Source organism: Pelobates fuscus, chromosome 2 (assembly GCF_036172605.1).
Source record: "Pelobates fuscus isolate aPelFus1 chromosome 2, aPelFus1.pri, whole genome shotgun sequence".
NCBI classification, from domain to species: Eukaryota; Metazoa; Chordata; class Amphibia; order Anura; family Pelobatidae; genus Pelobates; species Pelobates fuscus.
This window is the reverse complement of record NC_086318.1, coordinates 350,961,296-350,986,918: the sequence shown is the minus strand read 5'-3', so window position 1 is coordinate 350,986,918 and position 25,623 is coordinate 350,961,296. Positions and strand designations below refer to the sequence as shown.

The 25,623-nt window shown below is 46.4% G+C and overlaps 1 protein-coding gene across 1 annotated transcript in view; it reads right to left on the bottom strand.

The window, feature by feature from the left end:
- The window catches only part of ARHGEF33 (Rho guanine nucleotide exchange factor 33), a 188,236-nt gene that overhangs the window by 10,014 nt on the left and 152,599 nt on the right, over nucleotides 1-25,623 (bottom strand). Inside the window, exon 11 of the mRNA XM_063441360.1 lies at nucleotides 22,631-22,714. Coding sequence (XP_063297430.1) covers nucleotides 22,631-22,714 — 84 coding nt within the window. The remainder of the gene's footprint in view (nucleotides 1-22,630; nucleotides 22,715-25,623) is intronic.

The following is a 25,623-nucleotide window of genomic DNA, read 5'->3' as shown; positions in this document are numbered from 1 at the left end:
TGGTTCGGCATTCCGAAATTCGGGACTTCCGCAATTCGGAACTTCGGCGCTTCGACACTTCGGAACTTCGGCATTTCGGGACTTCTTTTGCAGCCGCTTAGTAGATAACTCCCTAATTCCCACGGTATTAGGGAGTTATCTACCAAAAGGCTGAAAGACCTAAATTGGTCTTTCAGCCAAATGTACTAATACTAAGTAAAATTACTTAGTATTAGTAAATTTTGCCCCTACTCGCTATACCGCGAGTAGGGGCATGTCTATTAAACAGTGAGCTCTGGGGGGTAAAAGACCTTATTTGGAGGGTGCGCATTCCAGTTTTCCAACGTGGAATTTTCACAGTTAGTCGTCATGCACCCATATCCCATTTGGGCCATTTTTGAAGCCGGACAATATAATTTACCCCCCATCAAACCATATATTTTTGAAAAGTAGACTCCCTAGGGTATTTCAAATGGTGGTATTTTAACACTTTCCATGCACTAATTCTACCACCAGTCTCTGTCAAACATTTAGGTAGTCATTTTTTTGTGTTATTTTTCACACACATTCTACTTTAGGCATGGATTATCAGCTCCTATTAGGTGTTGCTGCCAAAGAACACCCCAATATGTGTTCAACAACATCTCCTGAGTACAGCGATATCACCTATGTATAGGTGTGTCGAGTTCCCAGTGGGTTAAAAGACCTTATTTGGAGGGTGCGCATTCTAGTTTTCCAACTTGGAATTTTCACAGTTGGTCATCATGCACCCATGTCCCATTTGGGACATTTTTGAAGCCGAACAATATAGTTTACCCCAATCAAATCATATATTTTTGAAAAGTAGACACCCTAGGGTATTTCAAATGGTGGAATTTTAACAGTTTCCATGCACTAATTCTACCACCAGCCTTTGTCAAACTTTTGGAGTGTCGTTTTTTGTGTGTTCTTTTTCTCTCACATTGTACTTTACTTGTACTTTAGGCATGCATTTTTAGTTCCGTTTATGTGTTACTGACAAAGAAATCCCCAATATGTGTTCAGCAACATCTCCCGAGGACAACAGTGCCCCCAATGTGCAGGTTTTATGGGCTTTATGTGCAAACTTACAGGGGTCAAATGTAGGACTTTTCCATGTTTGCATATTGAAATTTGCCAGATTGGTTTGCTGGGCCTATGTTGCCTTTGAGACCGTATAGCAGCCCAGGAATTAAAATTAAACCCATCATGGCATACCATTTTCAAATGTAGACAACCCAGGGTATTCAAAAGGGGGTATGTCCAGTCTTTTGTAGTAGCCAGTTAGGCACAAACGCTGGCCAAAGTTAGCGGTTTTATTTGTTTTTGTATAAATGTTTTGGTTTTTAAATACATATATAATGCGTCTATGATTTCATTCTAAGTGTATTTTGAGATATATATCAAAGTACACTTATAATGAAATCATATAGATGCATTATATATGTATAATATATTATACATTTCCCCGCACATAGATTTGAGGGATTCCCTGCCCGTGTGCGTTCGTCTATGTTCAGGAAAATTTCCCCAACATAGATTTGAGGGATTCCCTGCTCTGGGTCGTTCGTCTATGTTCGGGGAAGTTTTCCTGAACATATACATACGCACCAGAGCAGGGAATCCCCATGACGGCTTGCACTAAATTTCCCCGCACATAGATTTGAGGGATTCCCTGCCCGTGTGCGTTCGTCTATGTTCAGGAAAATTTCCCGCACATAGATTTGAGGGATTCTCTGCCCGTGTGCGTTCGTCTATGTTCAGGAAAATTTCCCCAACATAGATTTGAGGGATTCCCTGCTCTGGGTCATTCGTCTATGTTCGGGGAAGTTTTCCTGAACATATACATACGCACCAGAGCAGGGAATCCCCATGACGGCTTGCACTAACGCCTGGTCGTAAGTGCGAGCCGTGGTAAAACAGGTAGGTCGCTAAATGAGGACCACCTGTATAAGTATATACTTATAAATATATTTATTTTGTTATTTTTTTTAGCAGCCTGGGGGACTGCCTGACAGCTCAGATAGTCCCCCTGTTGGCAGCTCCTAGAGTCCTATTGCAGTGATGTGATCATGGTGATCACATGGCCATGGAGGGCCGGGGTGGCCAAAGCTGCTGTAGGGGGACTGCTGGGGTCTCTGGCAGTCCACCCCGACCGTTATCGACGCAGATCGTCGGTCCAGGACTCCTATCGCGGACGTCCTGTCGCTGACATCCTTAACGACCGTTTTTTGTTGGACGTACCTAATTTGTCCTCGGTCGTTAAGGGGAAATTATACATGGATATATATTATTTAATTCTAAGTGTATTTTGATTTAAATATATATATATATATACATTGGAAGGCATGGCCTGAAGTTGTGGGAGGGGCTATAGACCTACAAAAGAGACTCCCCCCTTTCCCTACTTACCTTTGTGGGTCAGACGAATAGCACTTCCAGGTCATACAAGACGTCATTTTGATTTCACCTTTGCTCCATGAGGTCTCATTCTCCAAGCTGTGTCCAGGAATCCTGCTGCAGGGCTTTCCGTTAATCCAGTGGCTTTCTTTCCGGTCAGCATCACATTTGGTGCCTCAGGGACTCTCAAACCGTAAGTTGACCCACCTGTAGCGCCAAGATTAGTTCCCACGGCGTTCAGCACAGCACGGGTCCTCACTTTACGGTTTCCTTTCGTTTTGCACGGTTATTTCATTACCTAATACTCACCTAGCTGTTCATGTAAAATCTGTTGTTTAAAATCTGTTGGGTTAAAATCATCTGTGCGGTTAAAACTACAAACGAAATACAATTTTTCGCCTACACACTGCCCCCTACCGGTCTTTGGGTGTACTACAGGCTTCTTAGACATTATCGCATTTCATGTACAAACCAACGAACCACCGCATTTTCACCTACACACTGACCCCCACCGGTCATTCGGTGTACTACAGGCTTCTCAGACATTATTGCATTTCATGTACAAACCAATAAACCACTGCATTTTCACCTACACACTGACCCCTATCGGTCATTTCGGTGTACTGCAGGCTTCTTAGACGTTGTTTGCATTTTCATGTATAAACCACTAAATTTTCACCTACACACTGACCCCTACCGGTCATTCGGTGTACTACAGGCTTCTCAGACATTATTGCATTTAATGTACAAACTAATGAACCACTGCATTCGTGCCTACACACTGAACCCGTACCGGTCATTCGGTGTACTACAGGCTTCTCAGACATCATTGCATTTCATGTACAAACCAACGAACCACTGCATTTTCGCCTACACACTGACCCCTATCAGTCATTCGATGTACTACAGGCTTCTTAGACGTTTTTGCATTTTCATGTACAAACCAATAAACCACTGCATTTTTACCTACACACTGACCCCTACAGGTCAATCGGTATACTACAGGCTTCTCAGACTTTATTTCACTTCATAAGCAAACAAACTAACTACAGCATTTTCGCTTTTATACTGACTCCTACGGAATATTTGCATGGTTGCACGCTTAAAATATAAGTCCTTCCAATTACGTACTTTCACACATTAGGTTATTAAGCAGCCAGTCATGGTTCACTACACTCATGTTTCCGGGTACAGTTGTATTCCATATCACAGATGATATAACACTCCCGACAAGTTAATTTCCTTCAAACAGGGGCATTAACAAGCATCTCACAAAATACAGTGAGAATAAAATGACATATTTAGATACATAATTTAAAATGTATCTCCCATTGTTCATATATGTAAGCCCACTTTTTCGCTACAACCATCTTATTCTATATCATATGAGAGCCATCCATCGATATCACTCCCAAACCTGCACAAAGAAATAAAAGACTACAGCAGACAATCATATTATCAGTTAAACCTCACTAAAACCCAGGCCATGTGCATAAACACCCCCAAAAAGAAGGAACAGATTTACCGTCTTACATTCCAGTATGATTGGAGAGACGACTTCCTAACATTCTTGGGCATAAAACTAACAAAAAAACTCACAGACCTCTTTGCTACTAACTACATTAAACTAACCAAAGAGGTAGAACATATACTACATTCATGGCAACATAAATTCTTATCATGGCTGGGCCGAATAGCGGCTATCAAAATGACAATTCTACCGAAAATCCTCTATATGTTCCGCTCCCTGCAGATACTCCTGCCACAAACTTACCTACAAAGACTACAATCTAGCCTGATAAAATTCAGCTGGGGGGGGGACACATCCCAGGGTCCCTAGAACCTTACTTATGAGAGCAACAGACAAGGGAGGTCTTGGATTCCCTAACCTAAGGGCATATTATGTGGCAACACAAACAGCTAATATCTTGGCTATGCACTCCGACACTTACTCCCCCCAATGGATAGGGATAGAAGCCAGCTGCAGTGGGACACCGGACCTAGCGGCGAACATATGGATACCAAGACACTTGCGGCGCATTCCACCAAGCATTCTGCCCACCACCAAACTGCTGCACAACATGTGGGATAGCCACAGAGACGCGCTTTGCTCCGCCAGACCATGGTCCCTGGCAACGCCACTACACACAATTAACCTCTGCAACGATACATTCCCACATAAAGCATGGAAGGCATGTAACCTCACTCACCTACACCAAATGTGCAGCTCACACGGCTTACACTCGCTCCCGACTATACAGACCACACACGATTTACCACGGCGACTAACGTTTTCCTACTGGCAACTCAAAACATTAACAAACAACACCAAAGACATTGACCCCGCACCCACGTTTGACTCCCCTCTCACCTCCTTCGAGAGGATGTGCCTACACCAAATACCAACTCGGAAAACGCTGTCAATCTGTTACAATTTAATTACCGCACACAAGTCTGAGCCTAAGTGGAGGTTCCAAACGGACTGGCACAAAGATATAGGCAGAGACCTCACACAAGAGGAATGGAACCACATTTACACACACCACAAGGGGCTCACTGCATCCCTCCTGGAGTCAGCCTGTAAATTACTCTATAGGTGGTACATGACACCCGCACGACTCAAGAAAATGTACCCAAACACGAGCGACAAATGCTGGAGGTGCCTAACCCAGGAGGGGACAATGCTCCACATCTGGTGGACCTGTGCCCCGGTTCAGGCATATTGGAGACAGGTAGAAAAGCTGATACGGGGGGCCACAGGGTGCATCTTAGAATACAAAGTTGAAACCTTCTTACTCAAGCTCTTGCCTCCCAACATGCCAAGGTGCATAGCTAAACTAACATTCCTCATCCTCTCCTCAGCCTCCACGTTACTGGCACGTCAGTGGAAAACCCCAGAGATCCCCTCCATAGCAGAGGTAATCACACTAGTTTCCACAACACTGGACTATGAGATAATAGTGTGGCACCAACTGAAAGAGGGCATGGGGAGCACCACAGCAAAAGCACTCTGGACAGCTTATATAGAGGGTCAGGTCCCTAGTTAATCCCCTACAGAAACCGTAAGAGACAGAACAAAGACTGAGCAATGAGAGATTTCCCAACGAAGACAATCTAGTTACTTAGTTAGTCCCAGTTATTGCCCCCCCCCCACCCCCACCCCCCGTAGGGTAGATAGTCATAAAAGGTAAAGTCATGACCCACAGGCCTAGGAGCGCAACAAGGAAGGATAAGCCTCCACAGCACGAGCGTCAGCGACTCTCTCACTGGCAGACAGGAAAAGGTAGCGGGGAAGGGCACATTTGCAACTATGCGAATTCCATCACCGGACCCCTAGCAATGTGCCCCTTCTCCAGTCACCTGCGCCCCGCCCCCACTCTGAATTAACGACAATATACAGAGGTTGTTTACCTAACGTTATAGAAAGTCGGAAGACTACTGAACTTGTGTTGTTAACATTATGCCATAACAATGGGTAGTACCAAGGCGATATACTCTGGCTTACCCGACATTTCCCCCAATCCCCTCTTCCTTTCTGTACCCCCAACATATCACATATGGAGAAAAAAAAAAAAAAAAGAAGAGACTCCACTAAAGGAGCCAATACAGACAATAGATGAGGCAAAACCGAGCAAGCCACATCAGCGTCACATAACTAATAGAGCCGCAAGGCTAACACTACAGTTGGCTGTGATATATACTGTTGATCGAGCTTGTATGACTATGCACTGTATTGAAGTAAAATTGTATTGATGTAAAATTGATCAGTTGTAAAAGATTCCCCCAACCCTCTTCCCTTCTGTATCCCTGTAAATCTCAAAAATAAAAATTGTCAAATTGGAAAAAAATACAGTGAGAATAAAATGACATATTTAGATACATAATTTAAAATGTATCTCCCATTGTTCATATATGTAAGCCCACTTTTTACCGGCCTACAGCATACGTCGGTTTCGGCACACCTCAACCGATTATTCCTAAAGCTACATCGCTACAACCATCTTATTCTATATCATATGAAAATGCCCCGAACACAAATACATATTTATATCAAAATACAGTGAGAATAAAATGACATATTTAGATACATAATTTAAAAAAAAATATTTTTTGTTTATTTTTAATTATTATTTATTTGTCATAATATATATACCTAATATATAAAATGATATATATATATATATATATACACACACACACACACATTTTTTTTAACTTTTAGTAACTTTATTTTAACTTTTTTTTACTTTTCCACCAGCAGGGGGACTGCTTGTCAATTCAGGCAGTCCCCCTGCTGGCAGCACGATGGACACCTATGGGGGCCATGTGATCGCTCTTTCAGAGCGATCACATGGCCCCTCGGGGTCCTAAATTGGAGAGGGGGAGCTCTCTGGGCTCAGTCCAGAGAGTCCCTCCAAAGAAGAAGACCGATCGCCGGCGGGGGAACGCGGCGATCGGTAAGTACATGGGAAAGGAGGGTAGGGGTTAATTTAAAAAAAATTTAAAAATTTTTTTTGTGGAAATATAGTTATTTTTACAATCCTTTCTGGGTGCCTCGACCCCTCAAGACACTCAGTAAGGGTAAGAGAGGTTCCCGGCAGTGTAGGGGGGTATTCCACGATGCCTCGATATCGTGTAATACCCTAAGAGCGATCACTTCCAGTGCTCAAAATAGCCGCGGACGTACGAGGTACATCCGAGGGCGTTAACGACCATTTTTTGTTGGACGTACCTGATACGTCCGCGGTCGCAAAGTGGTTAAACAAATTTAAGAACAGTTGATGTATTAATTTGGACATCTGTAAATTTTGGGAAATTCTGTAAACATATTGGACTTCTGAGACAACATATATCTGTTATTTGAAGTGTTATCAGAACCACTGTTAGCTGTAAAATTTGATGGGCTCTGTTACAGAAATCCAAACCAGAGAATTAAAAAATAGATTTAAAAAATACAGTTAGGTCTGGAAATATTTGGACACTGACACAGTCTTCATCATTTTGGCTCTGTACACCACCACGGTGGATTTGAAATAGAACAAAAAAGATTAAGGTTGAAATGCAAACTTTCAGCTTTAATTCAAAGGTTGAACAAAAATATCATATGGAATATTTAGGAATTGCAACCATTTTCATACATAATCCCCTTATTTCACCGTCTCTAATGTAATTTGACAAATGAGCACAATCATAAATAAAATGTTAATTTTTAATACTTTGTCAAGAATCATTTGCAGGCAATGACTGCTGAAATGTAGAATGCATGGACATCCCCAAACGCTGGGTTTCCTTCTTTTGTGATGCTTTGCCAGGCCTTTACTGCAGCTGTCTTCAGTTTTTGTTTGTTTGTGGGTCTTTCTGCCTTACGTTTTGTCTTTAGCAAGTGAAATGCATGCTCGATTGGGTTGAGATCTAGTGATTTACTCACCCATTGCAGAATATATCACTCCTTTGCCTTAACCCCTTAAGGACGAGTGACGGACGAGGTCCGTCACTCAGGGGATTGACTTAATGACGAGTGACAGACGGATTTCACGCGGTAAAATTAACCCCAGATCGCCGCAATCGCGGCGATCGTGGGGTTAATGGTGCTCCGGTCTGCCTCTGTATTAGAGGCAGACCGGGAGCACCGGATCGGGCTGTCCCAGCACATGTGCCCGCTCTGACAGCATGTCAGAGCGGGCACATGTGCTCAGTATACTCACCTCCGCCTCCCTGCACTTCCGGGTTCACTGTGAAGTGCAGGGAGACGGATCAGTGCTGATCCTGCCCCCTGGTGTAAAAAAAAATATAGTAAATTTAAAATCCCACCCCCCTTTACCCATTTTCATAAAAAATTAACCCCTTCCCTGCCAATTGATCACTGACTACAGTGATCAATTGGCAGGGATTACATTTTACTATGATCTGATTTTTTTTTTAACCCTTGAGGGTTAATTTTTTTTTTTTTTTTTTAACCCTCAGGGGTTAAATTTATTTTATTAATTAATTTGAATATTTTAAAATTATAAATTTAGCTAGCTGGGGAGGGAGGAAGTTAGTGGGGAATTGGGGGATTTAGTGTTAGGTTAACTAGGGGTTAACGTTAAAAAAAGTTTTAAAATAAGCTTTAAAAAGTTAAAAAATTAAGTTTAAAAAAAAAGTTTTAATAACATTTAAGTAAAAAAATAAAAAAAATAAACCCTTTACCCAGTCCAAATATTATTAACGCCTTCCCTGCCAGTCGATCACTGCCTACAGTGATCAAAATACAGATATAAATATTTTGCTGGGGTGGGTGGGAGTTATGGGAAAATGGGGAATTTACTGTTAGTGCTGCTTACTGCTAGTTAGGGGTTAACAAAGCTTATAAAAATGTTAAATCTGTAAAAAAAAAGTTTTACGAAAGTTTAGGAAACTTTAAAAAAATTAATAAGCAAAACAAAAGTTTAAAAAATAGTTTTAAAAAGTAAAAAAAGTTTTAAAAAGTTAGAAAATACATTTAATAACGCTCATTACCACTACACCTGGTACAAGCTAGCGGAAAAATGATCCCACGCTAAGGTTCAAAATATGCCTTTTGAAATACCCTAGGATGTCTTCTTTAAGAAATGGTATGGCTTTATGGGGTATTTGGATTATATAGCCTGGTAAAATACTCTAAAATGGGACATGGGCACAGCGTAAAAATTTAAAGTTTGAAAAGAAATGGAATGGCTGTGTCCCAAATGTGCCCCTCCGATGTCCACATATACCTGGCAAGGTACATACGGGGGTATTTTTGTACTAAGCAGACATAGCTGAGCAACATATAAAGTATTATAGAGTGGTGGTACACATATGGTTTGCAAAATACACTGTGCAAACACTTTGTGTGTCAAAAAGGCAGAAAAAAACGCTTATTACCACTACACTTGGTACACGCTAGCGGAAAAATGATCCCACGCTAAGGTTCAAAATATGCCTTTTGAAATACCCTGGGGTGTCTACTTTAAGAAATGGTAGGCCTTTGTGGGGTAGTTTGAATTTAAAACCTGCGAAGATGCTTGGAAATTGCACATAGGCCCAGCGTCAAAATTCAAAGTTCGGTAAAAACTGATATGGCTTGGTCTCCTATATGGCACTGTAGCTTCACGAAATAGTGCCAAAGACATTCATTGGGGGTGTCTTTTTACTCAGAAGACTTAGCTGAGCATAATGTGGGGGGTTTGAACTTAGTGGCACATATGAAATATACAAAATGCCCAGCAAAAATGGAATCCGTATGTAAAAAAATGCCCCAAATATTTTTTTACCACATGCTTTGGCATATATTGGTGGAAAAATGGGGGCATGCTAAGGCACAATATGCACCTTATGAGATACCCTGGAGTGTCTACTTTTACAAATGGTAGGCCTTTGTGGGGTTTTTATGAACAGTCAAACTGTTATAATACCCCAAATGGAAGCATAGGCTCATTAAATCCGTCTCTCAAAATTCTACTGTGAATACTGAAAAGGACAGGTCTCATGTATGGCACTGTAGCTTCACGAAATAGTGCCATAGACATACAATGATGGTGTCCTTTTACTCAGAAGACTTAGCTGAGCATAATTTGGGGGTTTGAACTTAGTGGCACATATGAAATATACAAAATGCCCAGCAAAAATGCAATCCGTATGTAAAAAATGCACAAAATTATTTTTTACCACATACTTTGGCATGTAATGGTAAAAAAAATGGGGGCATGTTAAGGCACAATATGCACCTTATGAGATACCCTGGAGTGTCTACTTTTACAAATGGTAGGCCTTTGTGGGTTTTTTTTGAACAGTCAAACTGTTATAATACCCCAAATGGAAGCATAGGCTCATTAAATCCATCTCTCAAAATTCTACTGTGAATACTGAAAAGGACAGGTCTCCTGTATGGCACTGTAGCTTCTCGAAATAGTGCCAAAGACATACAATGGGGGTACCGTTGTACTCAGCAGAAGTAACTGAACACATAATAACACTTTGTACAGGAATAGCACACACCAACTTTACAAAATACACATGAGAAGTTCTTTGTTATAAGTTTGTGTGCGAAAACCCCCCAAAAACACACTTTTACTCCAATATTTAGCAGAGGTTGGCGGTAAAATGGCTACGTAGAAAGTGTCAAAACAACCTTAGGTAAATAGCCTGTGGTGTCTACTTTATATAAATATATACTTTTGTGTGGCAATTTTGTTTTCTTTTATGGCTATTAAGCTTACAAGACAAACATACCAAATTCTAAAATCGCTCTACATTAAAAGTTTATTTTACTCCTTGTGCTTTGTGACCTGTAACTACCAAAAAAAACTTAAAATCCCAGACACATTATATATTCTGTAAATCAGAACAACTAAATGAATTTATTTTTTAATTACTTTCCTTAACCTGCACTAATTGTGCACACATTATTATTGCAAAAACCGTAAAAAAAAACACAAAATTTTTCATTTGTTTTGCATTTTTCTGTATTTTTTTATAATAAATAAACATGTATATATATATATATATATATATATATATATATATATATGTTACATCAAATTAAAGCCCTTTCTGTCCTTTAACAAACGGTATATAATATGCGTCGGTGCAATAAATTAGTCAAATGCAAATTGCAGTTGAACGCAAACAGCAAAAAATGCCGTTGTCATAAAGTGAAAGACAAGCTTCCGAAGCTCTGTCCTTAAGGGGTTAAAAAAACTCCTGAGGGGGGCGTGGCCTGGAAGCCGAGGAAGATGGCAGCGTGATTCCTGAGCTCCCTTCCAGGCTCGACTATTTTCAGCGTTTATCCTCGCCAAAAGCACCTTTCTGCCCCGACAATGGGCAAATCTCACAAGGCAACACCGGCCACCAAGTCTGCTGACACTCCCAGAGGAAGCAGCCATCATTCCCTGAGGCAATACCTGATCGCCCCGGCGGACCCGGACACGCAGGCCTCCAACGACTCTGCGGCCTCCGAAGGGCCTTTCCCGCCATCACCACACAGGGGGGAGACTCTCACCGGGACCCCCCTAGGGGACACCCCAGCCACCCACCCTGACTGGATGGATATCCTGCGTAACTTGCCTACGAAGGAAGACCTGCGAGCGGCGAACAGCGAGCTCCGCTACTCCATCACGTCGGAGCTGCAGGCCATGAGGGAAGAATTTTGCGGCCTGCGCCAGAGGGTCTCTCAGCTTGAGGCGGACTGCGACCACATGTCATCGGCGCAGTCCGCAACCGCAGACTCCCTGCAACTCAGCACCCTTCAAATCCGACAAATGGCTTACCATCTAGAAGACCTCGATAACCGGGGCAGGCGGCAAAACCTAAGGATTCGTGGTGTGCCGGAAGAAGTAGACGACACAACCCCAGTACAACACACCCTTACGGGCCTATTCAATAACCTACTGGACAGACCACCACAGGCCCCACTCGAGATAGTGAGAGCCCACAGAGCCCTCAGACCGAGGGGACCGCCTGGGGGCATCCCCCGAGACATAATATGCTGCTTAGCCAATTTCCAACAAAAAGAGGAGATCCTCCGCAAAGCAAGAGAACTGGGCAGGGTACTACTAGACGGCACGGAGATCCAGCTATACCCGGATCTGTCACCCACTACGCTGGCGTACCGCAGGGCTTTGCGCCCTTTCACCAGGCAGCTACAATCCAACAAAATTAAATACCGCTGGTGTTTCCCACACGGACTCCAAGTACAAACCCCGAAAGGCCCTTTCGAAATTCGAGAAAAGAACGACATGGAAGCTATTGCGAGAGAGCTGCAAATAACACCAGCTTCCTTAACCTGGCCTGACCCCCTGATGCTTTACACGCCCGCCCAGAGAACCGGGAGACAGGCCGCCGGATCCCAGATACCAAGGACCACACGCCAACAGGCAGCAGGCCCACGCGGCCTATAAACGGACATAACACCCGAACGGCACCTGTCCCAGGGACTTTGGGCCCGGCAACGGGACGCCCACTTCATCGAGCTCCACGCAGCCTCTACCGTGATGACTGCGGCCCAGACGGTCCATCTCGGACCTTACAACCCACACCTGGAACTGTTGACACCACCACCCACCCCTACTCACAGACCCCCTCACCCAGCAGGGAACCACGACCCCGGGGCGCTGATCCAAGTAACGAAGAGCTCAAGGAGGCCCTAGAGACCGCCAAGGAGCGGGACACACCAGCTACAGACTCTGTTGCACAACCACGGAACCGACCTGGGTTACCCCAGGCCTCAGGGCCGGCCAGGACTGCATGGAGCAAGTGCTCTGGGGGACTCTATCTCACTGCCTGAGAACCGCAAGTACAAACCTAACACCGGCCTCGCGGCCCAGGGGCCTACCCACTCCTGAAGGGGGACCGGGGGGAGGGATAGGCTGGGGTTACAGCTAAACGGGAGCGGGATGGGGGGGATTCCCTATGTATGCTATGCAATTGTATCCGGAGATCGGGGGCTGCGGGGCGGGCTGGGTCACCGTCTCCTCCTTAATAGACCCGTGACGACCTTATCAGGAGCGGGCCGGGGGGACGGGGACCCGGCGCGCCCGGGCCTCCGAGAGGGTGGGTGGGGGAGGGAGAAACCCGGAGATGGAACACTGTCTGAGGGGGAGACACAGGGCCTTAGGAACGGGGGCCGCAGACCGGACTGGGCAACCGCACCCCCCGAGTTGACCTGCGATGACCTACCCAGGAGCAGGCGGGGGTGCGGGGTCCCGGCCCGCTCGGGCCCTCGGATGGCGAATGGATTACAATCATCGTGTCCCCGAGAGGACAACACGGAGGGGGGGGGGGAGGGGAACAATAAAGAGAGGCCCACTTGGGCCCCACGACACGGACCTCGAGAACACAACACTGGGCGGCCTGGGGGCTGGGCAATCACGACATGGGATAGGTGCCACCATATCCTAACGCCTGTATTCATATTTAAATGTAAATTTTAATACATGTTTACTGTTATTGTGTTTAACTGCTTTATATACTGTTGCTTGCTGTTGCCGAAATGCATCTGCCCCTCACACCTCAGGCGAGGACACGCATACTTATGCTATAGCTACTGACAGAGCCACGAAGGAGACATAAGGGAAACCGACTGCGTAGGACGAACAGGGTTGACAAGAGATCACAAGGTGACTTGCCCACGACAGTCCGCACGCAGCGGGACCACGGTTTACCCAGAGGCCTAGGCCTTCCTCCTACTCCCCCAAGAGACAGGCGCCACGCAAAGGCGGCCGAGACACTGGGCCCCCTACTAGGCTCAGGTCTTAGGGACCGCCTGGACGCCACACTCTAACGCCTCTGACGCGGCGGAATCCCACAAACCTAATCCCTAACCCCCTCACACAGACGCTACATAGACCCCTTACTAACTGACGACCGACGGACTGACGGGTCCTAGAGATGTCACTCACACCGGCCAACCTTACGATCCTATCCCTGAATGCGAGAGGCCTGAACAAGCCTGAACGCAGAGCAGCTGCTCTACGGGACTTTCACGCGGCCAGTGCGTCCATAGTGTACATACAGGAGACACATTTTAGAGAAGGGTCCAGACCCAAACTACGGGACCACCGATACACTGCAGGGTATTTTAGTGATTACCACGGTGGCAAGGCAAGAGGTGCAGCAATACTCATACACAAAAGGGTACCCCTCCAGGAGACAGGAGTCCAAACGGACAGGGAAGGTAGATATGTGTTTATGAAGGGGACAATAGCGGGCCAGACGTACACGTTCGCCAACGTGTACGCCCCCAACCAGAGACACCATAGGTTTTTCTCACAGACTCTCCGCAAACTGGCAGCATTCACTGAGGGCATACTAGTCTTGGGCGGGGACTTCAATCTGACGCTAGACCCGAAGTGGGATTCATCCACCGGCACCTCACAAGTCCCGACCCAACACCTATCCACAATCAAAACTCTCCTCGTTAAATACAAACTAGTAGATAGCTGGAGGGCCCTCCACCCGGACGAACGGGATTACACATTTTTCTCACACCCACACAACACATACACCAGGATAGATTACTTCTTCCTCCAACACTATCACCTACCACTGGTCCTACAAACTGACCATGGTACGGCGACGTGGTCAGACCACGCCCCGGTGACGCTCACACTGGCCTCACCACTATTCCGTCCCAGAGTAGCCATGTGGAGACTCAATGAATACCTCCTGTCCGATCCCACTGTCAAAGCGGACATAGCATCGACCCTCAGGGAGTACTTCTCCATCAACACACCCGACCAAACGACCCCGACGATAGTATGGGAGGCACACAAAAGTGTAGTCAGGGGCCACTTCATCAGGCAGGGCGCCACACAGAAAACATTGAGGGAGAAGAGAATGACCACACTCCTAGCAGACATTCAGGCCATAGACACCCTCAACAAAACCCAACAGACACAAGCACAGCAGGAACAACTGCTTTCGTTACGAAGGGACCTGACCAAACTACTACAAACTAGATACCACAGAGACGCGCTGCGGCATAAGGCATTCTTCTCGTTACACGGCAACAAGAGTGGCAGACTCCTGGCACGGATGCTTGCTAAACGCAGACAACAGACATATATTGACCGCATCCGCGACAACAAGAACACACTACACAGACTCCCCGCCAGGATACAGGAAGTAATCAGGTCGTACTATGCCGACCTGTACGCACTCCCGAGCCCGACATCAACACAGGCAACCACGCGACTGTCGGAAGCAATTGATAATTACCTTGCCAACCACACTATACCCACACTAGACCGGGACACGGCAACCTTACTTGACGAAACAATCACACAAGAGGAGCTAGCCGCGGCTATCAAACGGACGGCACCAGGCAAAAGCCCGGGCCCTGACGGTCTCCCGCTGTGCTACTATAAGGCATATGCCGACATACTGTACGCCCCCCTGGTTGAGGCGTTTAATGCCATAAGGGAGGGACACTGCTTCCCCAAGCAAACACTGGCGGCCCATATCACCATCCTCCCTAAGGAGGGCAAAGATGTAGAACACTGCGGGAGTTATCGACCCATATCCCTCATAAACTGCGACCTTAAATTACTAGCTAAAATATTAGCCACGAGACTGCAGGCACACATACCCACACTGGTACACCCGGACCAGGTGGGATTCGTGACGGGGAGAGAGGCCAGGGATAACACTATACGTACCCTCACGCTGATACACGGAGACAAACGCAAAAGAAGCAACCTTCTCCTGCTGTCGACAGACGCGGAGAAGGCCTTCGACAGAGTCAACTGGAACTATCTGTTCCGGACACTGACACACGCCGGCCTAGGCCCGGGTATCATGGGGTGGATAACAGCTCTCTACTCACAACCCTCAGCCCAAGTGATAATCAACGGGGCGCTATCAGCGCCATTTGACATTCTCAATGGTACCCGACAGGGATGCCCTCTCTCCCCGTTACTCTTCGTCCTGGCTCTCGAACCACTCATGGTATCGATTAGGGATAACCCCGACATAATGGGAGTCCAGGCAGGGATGAACCACCATAAAGTAGCAGCGTATGCAGATGACCTGCTTTTCTATGTAACAAACCCGGAAGTATCCCTTCCCAATATTCTGAAAGCCTTTCGGGACTTTGGGAAGATCTCCAACTTCAAAATAAACCTTGCGAAATCATACATACTGAACATCGACATCCCGGAACACAGGGCGACACAGATGCGCCACCAATACACATTCCAGTGGGCTACACATAAAATTAAATACTTGGGTATTTGGCTCACACGAAAAGCAGGGGACATACTCAGGGAAAATTTCGACGCGATGCACACACGGTTCCGCACTGAACTACAGGAATGGGCACACCCCCACATCTCGTGGCTAGGTAGGATACAGGTAGTTAAAATGAATTTCCTCCCCCGCCTCCTATACCTCCTACAAACCATCCCCATCACGATCCCTCGCACGTTCTTTACCACACTCCGCACAGCCCTGGGCAGATACGTCTGGAACGGGAAGCGGCCGAGACTTAGACACACACTACTGACACAGCCGAAGGACAGAGGTGGCCTGGCCTTACCAGACTTCACCCTCTATTACAGAGCTTGCCACCTTCTTAGGATAATAGAATGGACCAAACCGGGGGTTCAGAAACAATGGAAACAGGCAGAGGAACACGACGCAGGTGCCCCAATCTCAACACTACCTTGGCTGCCCCCAGGGATAAGGAACGAGAACAAGAAATGCTCCCCATACATAAAAGCGACTCTGCAGGAGTGGCACAACTCTAAAGGGAAACACGACCTATCACCGTACCCATCGCCCCTACTCCCACTGATACACAACCCGAGCTTCCCCCCTGGACTGGACCCTAGAGCGTTCAAATCCCTCATACCTGACCCACTACCTAGACTCAAACACGTCTACAAGACGAGCGGACTAAAAACACTAAGGGACCTAGGAGGGGAAGGGGAACACAACCTCTTGACGCGCCTCAAGTATAAACAGATCCAGACATACACCGCGACGCTCCCGCAGGGGCCCGCACTGACAAGAGCCCCCACATACTTTGAAGACCATTGTCTGACCTCAGACCCGCTGACACACGGAGTATCCCTCATGTACACCTCACTCCTGACACGAACGCAGACTGCACAGCCTAGCTTTATGGGAAAATGGGAGGCAGCACTGGGACGCACATTCAGTAACGCGGAATGGGAAAAAATATGCTACTTGACGCACCACTGCTCCACTTTTAGTAAGACCCAAGAAACAGCGTACAAACTGCTCACTCACTGGTACTGCACGCCCGCCGCATTGAGCATGCGTATCCCTGACAGTCCCCCAGAGTGCTGGAGATGCGGCACGGAAAGGGGCACGCTCCTGCACATCTGGTGGGAATGTAACAAGATAACCCAGTATTGGAAGACCATACACAAAATCATTAGGCAATTTTCAGACGACCCACCACCTTTCGGCCCGGCCGAAATGCTACTACATCACACTAAAACCACTCGATCCGCATACAAACGATCAATGACAATTCGTATCCTTAACATAGCCAAAACAGTCATCCCACAACACTGGAAAAAAGAGAACACACCCCCGTTGGGGGCGTGGTTCACTCAAATGGAGGAACTAAGATCTCTGGAAGAACTCCACGCCACCGCAAACAACACATACCAGACTTATCTCAACACATGGACGCACTGGCTGCTGAGAGCGACAACTCCAAATTTCTGGGCGGAACGCGAACCCGGGGATGGGACTGTACCAGGACGATCTGAGGACCCAGACGCTGACTGACCTAGCCCACCTGACACCCCCCGCCATAACCCATAACCTTTGACTGGCCCACTGGTCACCCGCGGCCCGCGACACCCGGGGGGGGGCATACCCTGCCTGGGCCTCGGGGAGCGCGGAGGACCGGGGTAGCCCATATAACACCTCCCCGTCATGCCGTGACGCACACGCAGGGGATCAGAACCGGACATAGACTACCTACTAGGACACAGACTGGACAGACCACAGGGACGGTAGAGACTGATACGACACTGACCACGCACGACCAGGGGGTAACGACCCTTAATAGTACCGCACAGGGTCAAGGAGGGACCGGCGGGTCCACGTAGCACACGGGACCTGAGAACCCACATCCACTAACGACCACGCAAACGTTGTTGGCCACGACAACCGCTACTGACACCCTCTAGCACGGCCCAACCATCAAACGGAATCCACCACACGGGGGGCTTCGGACCTCAGTTGACGCTCTGTTACACAAGACCCACACCCCACATCCGTACAAACACATATTACACCCAGGGATGCACATTTAACAGGCTAATTTGAGGTTATGTACATGTCTACGCAATGAATATGCCAATGGAGATCTGCGTATCTCACAGTTCAAAGCTAATCTGAAGTAGTACGCATGACTACATACTGTATTTGCCAATGGAGACCTGCGTGTCTCACAGTTCATAGTTAAATGGATGATATATACTTGTATTACGTTCAGTGAGTCAATGGAGACCTGCGAGTCTCACAATTTACAGCCATAGTGATGTGGAACGTATATTTTTTGCGAATGAAACAATAAAAATATATTTACAAAAAAAAAAAAACTCCTGAGTTGTTTTCGCAGTATGATTTGGGTCACTGACCATCTATAAAGTGAAGTGTCGTCCAATCAAAATCACTAAATTTGTCTGAATATGACCGAACAATATAGCTCTATACACTTCACAATTCATATGGCTGCTTTTGTCTTCTTTCACATCCTCAATAAACACTAGTGAACGAGTTCCACTGAAAGCCATGCATTCCCATGCCATCACACTAGCTTTGTAAAACCGTGTGATGGCTCCATCACCTTGTTTTACAGATGTTGTGGTATGCTTTGGATCATAATCCATTCCCAGTTTTCTCCATACTTTTGTCTTCCCCTCATTCTGGTACAGGTTGATTGTTAGTTCCATCTGTCCAAAGAATGCTGTTTCAGAACTGGGCTGGCTTTTTTACATGTTTTTTTTTTTTTTTTTTGGCAAAGTCTAATCTGGCCTTTCTATTCTTGATGGATTGCATCTTATGGTAAACCCTCTGTATTTGCTCTTGTTAAGTTTTCGCTTTATGATAGAATTTGGATAATGATATACCTATCTCTGAAGAGTGTTCTTCACTTGGCTGGATGTTGTGAATGGCTTTTTCTTTACCATGAAAGGATCCTATGCTCATCCATCACTGGAGTTTTCCTTGGATTTCCAGACCTTTTTGTGATGCAGAGCTCACCAGTGCATTCTTTTTGGCCACTCGTAGTGTTCCTGCTAGCTTTCTGATGGATTATTTTTTTGTAGCCTAAGGATGGCCTTTTTCACTTGCATTGAGAGCTCCTTTGACCGCATGTTGTGGGTTCACAGCAACAGCTTCCATATATGAATGCCACACCTGGAATCAACTCCAGACATTTTACCTGCTTAACCGATGAAGACATAATGAAGGAACAGCCTACATCTGTTCACAAAACACCTATTGAGTCAATCTGATTAGTTTTGGTTCCTTTGAAAGAGAGAGGGCTACACCTTAAAGAGTGGTAATTCCTAAACCATTCCTCCAATTTGGATAGGAATACCCTCAAATTAAAATTGAGAGACTGTGGGGGGCGGAGCCTGAACCAGGAGCTGAGCGGACGTGTGCTGCATGAGCTCCCGACCGACGGACCGGTTTTTGGGGGAAACAACCCAGATAAAGCACAGCGATCGATGCCACACTGGGCTACATCACCTGGGCACACGGCGTCAAAACGATAGATACCCTCCCCAAGGACCTACGGTACCGTAAACCGCGACAGCAAGCTGAGGCCTGCAGACGGCTGGGAGGGGGAAGTGCGGCCGACTTCCATACCGACTGGTACGTCCAGCAGACCCAATTTACTCCTACCCCCCCCTCCCCCCCCCCCGGGGGTCATCGCGGTCCCCGCTGGCCGGCACCCCGGAGTCTCTCTGGACACAGAGTTACTGCACGCGGAGGAGCCGCACCTAAGATGGCGGCCAAGCGGCAAACCTCAGCTATGAACACAAGCAATAAGCCAGGCACAGGGCCCCTGGAGGTTTTCGATCAGCAGTGCAAAAGCTTCTGGACGATACTCTGCAGCCAGGGCCTGACCCGCAGACGAGCGGTGAAAATGGTGGCACCCTGGATCTGTCCGGTAACCCGGCGCCGCTACTATGGGCCCCTACCGCGAATCCCCAAAACGGCCACCCAGCACGGCAGGCGACAGCGACCGACAAAGATGGCACTACTGCCGACACTCGCTCCCACGATCACAGGAGCTGGAGCGTCAGGCTGGCCCAACGAACGAGTACCTCTCATGCCGCCAGAAACTGGGACCAGCATGGTGCACCCCCACACTCTACAGCCCCAGCGACATATAGTGGCCCAACCTGGAGGTCCAGCCCCGGGTCTAGCTGCAGAGCTGAATTCCGACCGAGGGACACCCTTAAAGAAACGCAACTGGAAGCCCTGCAAGAGAGCTGGGAGAAACGTAGTCTCAACAAACCAGGACGGAAGGCTCGCCGCACCACAGCACGCGACAGGCAGACAAGGCCACGACTGCACCAACGGCTCACTACTCCCGGGCGGAGAGGGGAAGCGGACACTTCACCGGGCACTCAGAACCGCAAGGTAGTGCGCAAAGCACTCGTTGGACACTGGCAACCAAGCTATGACGGCCTCACACAGAGGGGCATCGGCTGAGCAGCCCACTGGGACTTTATATACCCTGGCAGGAATTACGGCACCTGAAACCTGACAAAACCCTACTAACCTCTATCTTTAATTTGTCACAATGGACGCAATCCAGCCCTTTCTGCAACCTTCTAGGCCTGCTACCTGCAAGAACCAGCACGGTGTCCTCACATCTGACCGATATGTATATGTCATTTCTTCTGCTCTTCACATGCCAATGATAACTTAATTAGCACATATTGTATACCTCGTAGATACTACCGCTAGTACACTAAGCTGTACACTAATATACTACCGCTAGTACACTAATATGCCTTCATATACTGAATAGCAACCATGCGAATGTCCATAGTCACTACTGTGTGCACAGCATGCTGGAGACTCCCCCCATTTTTTGTTTAGGACATACTGGCTCAGCCGTGTACAGTTCGTAATTTTCCACGGCCTGCATGCCTCCAGGTTTAGCCAGCCTGCCCACACACAGCCACAAATGACCAGCATCTCTTAGCCTGATGTTCACAGCCCGCATAGCCACATGAATAGCCTTCGGAGTATACACAGTGGCTCTAATACATGAAGCTAGCACATTTTGGATAAACAACCGGTCTGCATCACCCGTACACTACTTCTAGCCCATGCAACCACACTAGCCTGTCCCTGTTTCTAGCGTGATATAACCACCTTTGCAAGCAGCTAACCATTTATTGAGTAAATGTGTTCCTACTATTTTAGTTAAATTTACGCGACGGGGACACATTGAACCTGCTCATTTATTTTGTACTAAGACCGTGCACTTAATCCCTTACAACCAGTTGATGTTAAGCGACTTAAAATTACATATAGACTAAACCTGTTTACGAAGGCGACATTAAACCTTAAAATATATTTAAAAAAAAGAGGTATAAATACTAAGGAAATGTTAGATACCATTGTTATTGAACCCTATACTGTATTCTAAATGCAAATTTCCCTATCTCTGTTCTGTATCCCATCTAATATGCCTCAATAAAATACAGATTGACAAAATTGAGAGACTGTGCTTTAAGCCAGTATTCATTATTTAAATGTAACTTGAATTAATTTTGGTAAACAGCCGAAATAACAAATCTTGTGTCAGTGTCCAACTATTTCCAGACCTAACTGTATATATAATGTTCCAAAGACTCTAAACTTGGAAAAATAACTTGGTAAGTTGCATATGACTGAGGTTGAGACTAGCAAGTCAATGGAGATGAACCTTAACAAAACATAAGTAAATGCCCAATTGGGTATTACCCTGAGCCTCAAAGTACAAGCTATTTGTGCCTGCTGGAGAACACAGCATTTCACAAGAGTTCATCCTATTGGGGTTGTTTCAATTCTCCATTAAAATGGCCCTTAACAAAATAAACTAGAATTGGTGCTTGCCAATGACCCCAGCATGGTGATAATGTGCTCCTGCAGGTGCAAATAGCCAATACTTTAAAAACGATGGAGACTTGAAGGAATGATAAATAAGCCTCTTGAACACCAAACACTCTTGTCATTAGAGAAAATAGGCCTCATCTGTAATGGCACCTTACTGAGGGCATAGACAAGCTGTTAGCTAGAGAATGTAGAAAGCCAATCAGCATCATTCTGGGCTATCAGCTCAATCCCAACCTAGTAAGCATGTTGATGATATGCCTGAAGCCTTGAGGTTGATCCACTTCCTCTTTTTTATTTCTCTATCCAAAAAGTGTTTGTATATGAAAGATTTGTGCTTTAGAATTATTGCATAAAGAATTAATTCAATCTGGACTAGCCTGAGATGTGATAGCCCATATTGGTGGTTGGCTCCACATCCATAATTATCAGTCGATTGCTACATGAGTGCTTAGTGTATCGTTATAAGCACACAAATGGTATAATTGTGTTCCCTGTCAGGATAAGAACACCCATGCTAGAGGTGACAGTTATGAATTTAAATTATGTGCTTACTTACTTACAACAACTTAGTATGCATTGAAGATAAAGGTTCCAAGCATTCTACATCTATATATAATTTTTTTACCTGTAAGAGAATGAGATATTCTGGAATGCGTTGGACGACATGAAACAGCAATATGTACAGATCCGATTTAATATCTTCTTCAGTCTGAAAAAATATATATTACAGTTAATGTATTGGGTGCCATCAACTACCTGTTACTATGCCTCTTATATATAAACTAACTTTCTTATCTTTTGTGTACCAATGCTCTGCACATAAAACCAAACGAAGAAGCAGAAGTTAACATGAACTCCTTGAGTCTCTGCCTCAAATGTCCACTAAGTGCTACTATGTGTATACATTGTAATGGCTAAAAGTTAAAATATATCCGAAATGAGACACTGTAGCTTTCCCTCCTCACTGCATAAAACACTAAGTTGTCAGGGGGGGAGGTAAGGCGAGGGGGGGTGAGGGGGGGTGAGTGGGGGGGGGGGGGCGGAGGTCCGCCATGCTGAACAGTCACACAGAGCAGCTCCAGCAATCTTTTATATTTTCAGCCCATAAACACTGAATTAATACTTACCTGTCCTCATCCTAGGGCCCCTGTGCAGGCAAATACACCAGCACTCCAGACTGTGGCAAAGTCGACCCAGGGCTCAGAAGCTGCATCCAAAATGGTGGAGACCGTGTGTCGAACCACTAATTCCACAAGAGAGACCGATGGTCCGTCCACACTTAACGCCACATTGGCGTATTACCAGCGCAGGCTGGATGGATACCCGCAGGTGCCTGCTAAGACCCAACTCAGAAACCAAGTTCCGGTCATGGGACGAGCCGGGCCATGGCAGAGGAGCCGGAGGCATATCAAGACATGGCATGCAGCACTGAAGCGGCCAATGGAGGCCGACAACCGCAAGCCTACTATCATGCCTACCCAAGAATACAGCTCACAGAATGAGACACACTGCTTCAGGATCTGTTTTTCTACCTAGGCTGGTCCAAGGGTACATGGTCACTGACTTTCATCTTGCTAGCGTGGGGGAACACTGGGAAGGTAAATCCTATAGATATTGTCCCACCTGTCTGATGTTTTTTTCAAGCTATATAATAACCCTACTCAGACAGGATGTTTAGCATATTAAGCATATTGTAGCACCATATCTTTGAATTTATATTGGCAGGCCTATATACAGCTCCTTACCCTGGACGTTTGTCACGAACTCCTGGAGGAGCCTGCTAGCTAGGCTCCTGCCCAAGGACCATGGGCCACATACAAAGACCCTGTTTGGGAGTTAAATCTCTCCTGCCTCCATTAGCAGCTTTCCCTTGGTTCAGCACTTACCCTTCATTCGGATGGAACCAAACATAAAGAAACCCACTAATTGTCCTCAGCGTTACTTAGCCGCGATCCTTATGGAACTAAATTCGGCATGAGGACTTTGTGGGTTCCCGGTCACCTCAGCGGGACTTAGCCGCAAATGTTATGGAAGTGTTTTCAGCATGAGGTGACTATGCGGCTCCTGGGCAACTTGGTCCGGGGTTTTGAACGACTTTGAAATCCACCAGGAGAGCGCTTTTTGGAGGGAAGGTGTCAGGGTACCTGGAGTCTCTACCTTTGAGAGAGGTAGAGACTTAGAAGGTTATCCGTCCGGACGCCATGTCTCCTCGGTCTCCCGCGGTTCACTCGGTCTTGCTAACGCCGGCCGCGAGGGAGTCACTTCCTTTTATAACAGAAGGACCGGAGGTAGACGTCATGACGCTAACCCGAAACATCCTGCCACTCAAATCTCGGGAGACGAATCAGGACTCGCCGGAGGCGTGTCCCCTCTCCCTAGCCAGGATACTTAACGGTGGTTCTCTCATTCACTCATTGCCCTGTCGTGGTTCTAGTCCGCCTAGTCACACAGTGCTTTATTATTCACTTGTCTTTTGGTTCTGACCCGGCTTTGTTGTTTACTCTCCTGCCTTTCTGTTATCCTTGACCCGGCTTGTCTCTCGCTTACCTGTCCTCTGTTATCCTCGACCTCGGCTTGTCTCTGACCATTCTATTGTAGTTATACGTTAGTCCGGCCATTCTAAGGACCGGTATACGTATCAGCTACTCTTTGTACTCTGCGTGTTGGATCCCTGACCCGATCCTGACATTACGACAGGGCCATGGATCCTGCAGGTACAAATTGTCAGCTTGGTTCTCCTGATCCTAGGTTTGACGCCATGGATCATAGGATGGATCAGATGGCTCTGGCACTACAGGCGCTGCTGTCTCGCCCTATTAATCCACCTGAGGAGAGGCGTAACACTTCTGCTTCTTCTGTGGGTTCAGGGTTAGAGGTAGCTACTGTAGGTGCTTCTTCCCGAGTTACCCCACCTGTACGTTATGCTGGTTCCCCTGAGAGGTGTCGTGGCTTTTTGAACCAGATCAGTATTCATTTCGAGCTACAGCCCCGTTCATACCCTACTGATAGGGCAAAGGTGGGATTTATTATTACCTTACTCATTGAGAAAGCTCTGAGATGGGCGAATCCGTTGTGGGAGAATGATAATCCATTAGTCTATAACTATAATTCCTTTGTAGCTGCTTTTAAAAGAACTTTTGACCCTCCTGGCAGGAAGGCCAATGCAGCCAGATTACTGTTGCGCCTTAGACAAGACAACCAAACACTTGTGGATTATGCACTAGAGTTCAGGTCTTTGGCGGCAGAGGTAAAATGGAATGAACAGGCCTATATAGACGTATTCTTAAATGGATTATCTGATGTAATACTTGATGAGGTAGCTACAAGAGAACTTCCCGAGAATCTGGAGGACTTAATTTCCTTTATCTCCCGTATTGACGAACGCCTAAGGGAGAGACAGAATACTCGAGATAGAACCGCTAAATCTTTCTCTAGACTAGTACCATCATTTCAAGTTGCTGAAACCAAAGATCCACAGGTTTCAGAACCTATGCAGTTAGGCCTTACTCGTCTCTCAGAGGAGGAGAGACAGTACAGGAGAAGAGAGGGACTGTGTATGTATTGTGGGTTCAGAGGTCATGTACGTTTGAGCTGTCCCAGCCGTCCGGGAAACGCTCG